The sequence below is a fragment of the Aphelocoma coerulescens genome, chromosome 4, assembly GCF_041296385.1.
Source record: "Aphelocoma coerulescens isolate FSJ_1873_10779 chromosome 4, UR_Acoe_1.0, whole genome shotgun sequence".
NCBI lineage: Eukaryota > Metazoa > Chordata > Aves > Passeriformes > Corvidae > Aphelocoma > Aphelocoma coerulescens.
The window spans coordinates 25645880-25653495 of record NC_091017.1 but is presented as its reverse complement, the minus strand read 5'-3'; the positions used below and the strand labels follow the sequence as shown (position 1 = coordinate 25653495).

At 50.6% G+C, this 7616-nt stretch overlaps 2 protein-coding genes across 4 annotated transcripts in view; both read left to right on the top strand.

The window, feature by feature from the left end:
• The first annotated feature begins 907 nt into the window (after positions 1-907).
• On the top strand, positions 908-3083 carry H2AZ1 (H2A.Z variant histone 1). Of its 2 annotated transcripts, XM_069013155.1 has the most exons (5): positions 908-1045; positions 1392-1469; positions 1849-1962; positions 2409-2538; positions 2690-3083. In XM_069013155.1, exons 1-5 carry the CDS (start codon positions 1043-1045, stop codon positions 2749-2751), a joined length of 387 nt encoding a protein of 128 aa, XP_068869256.1. In that variant the 5' UTR covers positions 908-1042; the 3' UTR covers positions 2752-3083. The 2 variants fall into 2 exon arrangements, with proteins under 2 accessions (XP_068869256.1, XP_068869254.1); XM_069013153.1 differs by lacking the exon at positions 908-1045 and having other exon boundaries at positions 1344-1469.
• A 1173-nt stretch (positions 3084-4256) lies between these two features.
• Positions 4257-7616, top strand: part of DNAJB14 (DnaJ heat shock protein family (Hsp40) member B14) — a 28134-nt gene continuing 24774 nt past the window's right edge. The window contains exon 1 of one of the 2 annotated variants that reach the window (XM_069013152.1): positions 4257-4615. In XM_069013152.1, coding sequence (XP_068869253.1) covers positions 4257-4615 — 359 coding nt within the window. The remainder of the gene's footprint in view (positions 4616-7616) is intronic. The other variant, XM_069013151.1, reaches the window with a different exon arrangement.

Below are 7616 nucleotides of genomic sequence, written 5' to 3'. Positions count from 1 at the left end.
GAGCACCCTTGAGCTGAGCTCTGAGGTTAAATGATAATGTACTGAAAATGGCACCCCGAAAAACCAAGGAGGTTAAGGCTTCATTTTAGGGAAACACAGGCAGGGATTCCAAGTGCCCAAGATGAGGAAATTTGCACTGCATTGATTGTTACACTTGGAACAGAATTCATGATAAACTGCTTTTAACTGTAGTTTGTGAAATATCTGGCACCACAAAAGAGTCTGAGGCCCTAGGTATTGGTGCATCCCCTGCTTAAGATAGAGGTAAAAAGAAAAGTCAGCCCACGTGTGTAGAGTTGTTGGCACTTCCCCACCCCCGGAATCTTGAAGAGTTGATGGGAGCTTTATTCGACGCCCCTGGGCAGCCTCGTGTCCTCGGCAACGCAGTGCAAGAGCCCCTCATCCCAAACCCTGAAGGAAGATAATCTCCTTCAGGCTGCTCCTGGGGCGCTTAGCACACAAAAGCCAATTAACTCCATTGCGGAAAGAAGGCTTCGCCGGCAGTGCGGCGGCTCTGGTGCCATCTGAGCACACAGGCGAGGCTCGGAGCCGGCGCGGAACTTGGCGATAAAGAACCCCGGGGAAATGAGTGGAGTGACTCTTGGCAGGGCCTCTCCCGCCGGTGACCCCACGGAGCCCCATCCCCAGCGCAGGCCGGCGGCGCCTGTGAGGGGGCTGAAGCTGGAGAAGCCCCCACACCGGGGGTGACAGGACCGAGACACCCCCTCAGCCCCGCTGTCTCTTTAAATGGGGGCGGGGCCTCTCCCGCTGCCCGCCTGGCGCGGCCGGCCCCGCCCCGCTTCGCCATTGGTTGTCGCTGGGGCAGAGCGGCCGCCCCGCCCGTGGCCATTGGCTGGCGGCTGGGCCGGGGTTCCCGGATGCGGCCGCGCGGTGCGGATATAAAGGGCCGGGGGAAGGCGGGAGCGGGCGCAGTTTGAATCGCGGCGGGTCGGGGTAGGTTGGTGCTGTCGCTCGGGTTCGGTGCGTGCGGGACGCTCTCTGCCTCAGCCATCCCCTGCGCGACACTGCGCTCCGGTTCGCTATGGTGAGGAGCCGCGGGGGCCGCTCGGGGGGGGGGGGGTGGGCGACCGTGGCTTGGGCCGGGGCGGTGCAGTACCGTGCTGACGGTGGGGGACAGCGCGCACGGTCCTGGTGGGGGGAGGGCGGAGGCGATGTTGGGGGGGGGGTGGTCGCACGCGCAGTAGCGCCCCGGGGACGGGGAGCGGCGGCCGCGCATGCGCACGGGGAGCGGCCTGTGCTTCGCGGTGCGGCGGGCGGCGCGCATGCGCCTCGCAGCCGCGCGTGCCGCTCTGCGCAGGGTGGGGGTGGCGGGGGCGGGGCGCATGCGCGGTGGGGAATGTCAGCTCCTGCTTTTCTCTTGGCGTTGCCAGGCTGGCGGGAAAGCTGGGAAGGACTCTGGGAAGACCAAGACCAAAGCAGTTTCCCGTTCTCAACGGGCTGGATTGCAGGTGAGCAGGGGCTGGGGCATGGATGAGTGACAGGCTGGCCTTCCATCTGTTTGTACAGTGTGAAACCTTCACACTCTGCTGTCTGCCTGTTGTCTGGAATGATGTAAGGATCGCAAATCAGACGTTAGAATATCCGGCCAGTTTTAGACACTTGCATATCTGTGCAGCTGGGAAAATAATTCCCTTGTGGCCATTGCTACTGCTTGTGTTGAAAATCGTGAAGTTGCTGATGTGAGTTTGGCATGCAGTGTCTTAACTGGATTCTCAAGTTTTGGAATGCAGCCTGTGCTTCTGCCACTGGGATTCTGCTGCCCCGGATGTGGTTTTGTGCAGAGGCTTTCTGTTGTCACAGCCTGTTCATACTTCTCTTATTTTCCAGTTCCCTGTTGGCCGCATCCATAGGCACCTGAAGTCTAGGACAACCAGTCATGGGCGTGTAGGAGCCACTGCTGCTGTCTATAGTGCTGCAATCCTGGAGTACCTGACAGCTGAGGTAAAATTCCTGCAAGGAGTGCAAGCAAGTCAGTCAACTCCCAAATGGCATAATCACCAGAGCTTACTGTATCTGACAGTTTGGACTGGGTTGTGAACTCTCCGTGTGCTTTGAGACAGTTTTAAGTGCATGCATCATCAGAAGACCATGAAATATAAACCCTTTGCATTTTGTGCAGATCCTGCACTGTGACTTGTAGGAAAAATGCAGTGTGTGGAAAAAACTTCTAAAATGGGCCATTCCAGCATGTCATACCTGCTGTAAAATGCTCTAATACTGGGAAAACTAAATTCAGAGCTCCAAAGGAGGAGCCCTTTCAATAGACACATTGTGCTCTCTTGGTGTCACCAACAGTGACGGTGTATTTGGAACAGAGAATTAAACAGCTAAGACTGTGCAGTTGGTCTCACTTGATTATGTAACTGATGAAAAATGGTTTTTCTCAGGTCCTGGAGCTGGCAGGAAATGCATCCAAAGACTTGAAGGTGAAACGTATCACTCCCCGTCACTTGCAGCTTGCCATTAGAGGAGATGAGGAGCTGGATTCTCTGATCAAGGCAACAATTGCTGGTGGTGGTATGTCAATTGCTTGCTGTTTGTGGGTACTTGGGTGGCATGAACTGTCACAGACTTGAAGTTCCTTAGTACTGTCATTTCATTTGAAGCATGAAGTTTAGGGAAATCATTGAAAAGAAGTAGCATGGTCTTAATTGTTGTTCTTTCTTAGGTGTAATACCACATATCCACAAGTCTCTCATTGGCAAGAAAGGACAACAGAAGACTGTCTAAAGGATACCAGGATTCCTTGTTATCTCAGGACTCGAAGTACTTAATTTGTCCAGTGTTGGTGATTCCAGTGGACTGTATCTGTGAAACACGATTTTGCCTTTTTTTAACTTTGAGAAGCTAAAGCTCTCTTGAGCTTTCTAACAAACCAAATTTCTGCATTGAAGTCTTAACCGTATTTAAGTGTTACCATGGCTTCAAAGAAGCTATTGTGTTTGTAGTGGGTTGTAATTGAGCTGACTGTTTTTAGATTGCTTTAAGTAAAGGAAATGTTTGGTTTTGTACAGACTTTTCATCTACTAGAGTGGAAATAATAAATGTTATGTCAAGAGTGATTTGTCTCTTTTCCACTAACTGGAAAATGTGGTCTCCACTGTATAGCTCTTGAAGTTGTTCCACGAGCATGTAACTAACAACCCATTCTTCTGGGCTTGGGGCATCTCAAAATGCAGCCTGAGAATACTGCAGTTAGTAAATAAATGTAGTGAAAAGGGCACAGGGCTTTGTCCTGTAAAGCTACATTCTTCCCAACTGAACCTGCTGTTGTGTGCTGAAGTTGTCTTTAGCATGGCACATAAAAGTCTGATGCTGTTTAAGGCCAGGTTATAGTCAAATGTCAGCCTTCATAAAGGGAAAGGGTCTGTCATGGATGAGGGAAAGATAAGGTGAAGGGATATTAAAATTCCATGTTTCACATAATTTCATGTTAGGGCCTGGCCCCTCTTACTGTTTCAGCTTGCAAAAGCTCTGGACAGACATCCATGAAAGCAGGGGCAGGACTGTAGGGGCCTTTAAACTGTGTCATGCAGTAGAATCCTCGGTAGCAGTGGATTACAGGGGTTTCTGGACACACCTTCAGTTGTCCTCCACTCTGCCGGTTCATTTCGTACAGCAGAGCCCTGCCGCTTGCTGTGGTAAGGGAAACCTTTCGCTGAGGCGGAAGGGAATGAATGGTTACTGTGTGTGGCTGGAGGTAGCAAGCTCCCCGCCTTCCAGAGCTGCATTCAGCGGTGAACTACTGCAAATGGAGATGCTTCTGCTGTGAACAGGCTCTTGTGCGTCCCTAAGCTCTTGCAGGCAATAATCTCTGCTGCAGCACTGTAGTTGGAAGGCGGTGACCTAGATCGGAGACGCTGGTTAGACCTGTGCTAACTGCACTCCTGGCGCTGCGGTGCTTCCCTGGATCAGCACTGAGTGCTTCCTTCGAGGCTAAGCAGTCCTTGCTGGGTTGTAATTGTCCCTAATTACAGTGAGCCGTTACGAGGAGCTAATGAGTACCTTAAGGCATAGTCAGGGCACGGGAAGCAGTGGCATCGCGTGGGCTCCTCTTACTTCTGTGCGGGGCTGCAGTGCTGCGGCAGCGCGCACGGTACTTTTCCATCGCAGCCGGCTCCCTCCCGGGGCCGTGCGGGCGGCTGCGCTCCCGGCTGGGACAATCCCAGCACTCCCGGCCCTTCCATCCGCTCCAGGCCGGGCAGCAGCGGAGCCGCGGGCGGGCGGGGCGGCGCATGCGCGGCGGGGCCCGGAAGGGGCGGCCGGGCTGGCGCCGGTGCGAGCGCCGCGCTGGGGCTGCGGCAGCGCCGGGGCAGCGGCGGGATGAGCCCTGCGGAGTGAGCGGAGCCCCGCCTGACGCCCCGTGCCACTCTCGGCCCCTCCGCCCCGCCCGCCTCCGCTCTGGCTTCGGGCCCCTTCTCTCTGCGCTGCGGCGGGCGGAGGCGGCGGAAGGAGAAGCTCATGGAGGGGAACCGGGACGAGGCCGAGAAGTGCATCGGGATCGCGCGGGAGGCGCTGGAGGCTGGGAACCGCGACCGCGCCCTCCGTTTCCTGAGCAAAGCGCAGAAGCTCTACCCGACCGAGACGGCCCGAGGTGAAGCCCGGCCCCCTCCCCGCTCCCGCTGCCCGCGGCCCGGCTCCGTCGGGACGAGGCCAGACCGACCGCGGGGCCCGCAGGAGGGCGGGCGCAGGGGGGGCCTGCGCAGGGGGGGCCCTGCAGGCTGAGGCGAGCGGGACCCGGCCCCCAAAACCAGCCCGGGGGCTCCGGCGGGGTGCGCGGCTCGGCTGGGAAAGGAGGCCGCAGTCTGTGCCCAGGAGTAGCGCTCAGGGCAGGTGGCTTCCCCCCGCCAGTGCATGACTGGCGTGAGGCGCTGAGGAGCAGTGGGTTCACGTCCCCCGGCGCCAGCGGGGGTCTCCCAGGACCGACCCAGCTGCTCGCCTGCATTCCCCCTCCTCCCTTCAGCCATCAGTATAAACGCAGCCATACAGACGAGGCTTAGCCCCGATTAACATCAGGACATCTCAGGCCCCAGGCCGAGACAGGCTGGGTTGGCTTCTCTTCTGTCACTGTAAATTACCCCTCTCTAACAGCTTGCAATGAGAGCTGCAGCTCCAGAGTGGACTGTGTCTTCATTCTCAAATATACTTGTTTGGGTTTTCTTGGATTTGGTTCCCTTTTGGTTGTACAGTAGCCATATAGGAATTGCACACAGGTTTACCTTTTCTAGGGAAAATGGAATATGTGGCTTCCTCTAAAACTTAATTAGCTCTTCTGACTATTCTGTACGAAAAACTTGAAACATATTTAGCATCTTTTTAGCAAAAGGTGTTTAGAAATAATTTTCTTAAAGGAACAGTAGTAAGGTTTCAGTGTATGTAGAACTGTTACCTGTCTTGGTGTCTTTCTGTCACACAGTGCCAGAAGTCAGTTCAAAACACCTTTGGACGCAGCAGGGACTTGTTGCGTTCCTCTGGTTCTCACTTACGTGGTCCATGCTGAAGAAGGAGTAGGAACAACTTTAGTGCGCTGTACCACTTAAAGGCCTCAGTATTTGCCATTTCTGGAATGTAAGTTTGAGGCAAAATCCTGACTGGAAGTTGCTGTGAGAAGATGCAGTGAACATTTTCGGGCCTCTTATCTCATGACTACTTTTTATATGCAAACAATAAATGAAGGTCTCACCAGCGCTTTTTTTTAAATTAGCATTTAATTCTTCAAGTGTTTGTTTTTTCTTCTGCAAGACAGCATGGATGTTGCCATATTCCCCTAAATTTCTGTGGCTTGAGAACATGACATGAGTGGAAATACTTGGAGCTTTTTCTGTGTTGGTTAGGAGGCAGGAAGGCAGAGGATTTCAATTCAGCTTCTTCCACCAAGGAGAGCAAATAGCTTCATCTGCTTCACACGGCTTATTATAATTTTATATCTCAAAAATAAGAGTTAGAGTAGCTTTCAGGAAAAAAATCTTCACCTGATTTGTTTTGAGCATTTGGGGTTTTTTTTTAAGTAGGACTGCCACTACATAACCACCATTATAAAGTATTCAGTGCAAGAAATAGATGGCTAATTAGGCTATTGTCTGTAGGACACTTGTTTTATTCACTGTGGAAATTAGCAAAGTCAATCACAAATGAGGCACAGACCTAGGGAAAAGAAGATGGCCTTGTGGTAGTGGGCTGTAATCTGGGGAATTTTGTCTAAACTAGAAGCTTCACAGAATTTCTCTGTGGTGTTAAATAAGTCAGTTCACTCCATTTCCATTAGTGACCAGCTAATTGTTTGTGCTTCCTTTTTCAGGTATTCAGCTTGAAACAAGGGCCTGGTTTGTGGAACTGGTGGGCAGTTAAAACTCTATCTGAAGCTAAAGAGAATTGCAGATGCCCTAATATCACTGAAAAAATTCAGGCCCTAGGCCTGATTTGAACTAGGTACTTAGAAATTAGGAGACTCTGTAGACTTGTAAGTCTCTGTGCTTCAGTTTTCTAGCTGTGGAGGTTGTTAAGTATTTTAAACTCATTTCCTCCGAAAACAACACCAACTCATTGAATTTATTTTGGTTTTAAAGTTTGAGGCACTTAAAAGGCACTCATAAAAGTGCAGTAAGGTGCAAGGACACAGAATGTCTTTTTTTCAGGACAGGTTCTGGAAGGTGTGCAACAAATACAACTGGCATTTTACATTGGGTAAGAACAAATTAAATTGCTCTCATTTGTTGGGGTGGCTCAGCCTGCTCTTGGGCTGAAACCATCAAATGTCAGTCAAACCAGGGCTCCTACTACACTCATTGACACCTTTTAGTGGGGAGTCCACTTGAAGAAAAAAATACAACCCATAATTCATAATTCAGGTAATTAAAAATGTGTGATAGCACATACCAGAGAGAAAGAAGCAGTTAAGGTTTTGTGAGCCCATTTAGTTCTAACACAAATTCTTATTTTACAGTCATAATGTGTTGGGTTTATATGGTGCTAGGACAATGTGATACAGCTCCAGTTGTCACTCTGCTCACTTATTTTTCTCTTTGGAGTGTGGGTTAGAAGGTAGTTGAACTAATTTCTCACTGAAGCTGCAGATTCTTCATATGTTGTACCTTTAGCATCATTTTGAGAACAATTGCCCACCATTTCACAAATGAAGTTCTGTCAGTCATAAAAGCAATGAGAATGGTAATGCTGAATCTTACTGATGGGAGCTTCCTCCTCCTGATATTACAGTGGATTACAAAAGGACAGAGAATAGGTTTTAACTATTGTCTCTAAAACAATACTATGTGTGATCTGCTTTTGGCAACATTTACATTTAAAGGGCATTCAGCATAGTTCAGTCATCAGTGAAGTTTGGTTTTGCTAAACAAAGCTTCTGCCTGAAATACGCTGACTGCAGCAGTGCTATTTTAAGGCTTTACTAGTGTGAAATGTAAGGCCAGTGCTTATTTAATGATACTGAGCTAATGACTTCATAGTAGCAGTGTTCATGTTGACGTCATTCTTTGCTAGAAAATCGTTTTATGCTTCAGCTGTTCAAAAAATTGTTTGATTTTGATTTTTGCTAATGATTCCTCTTGCAACTGAATGGAACCTAATCGCTTGTCTGG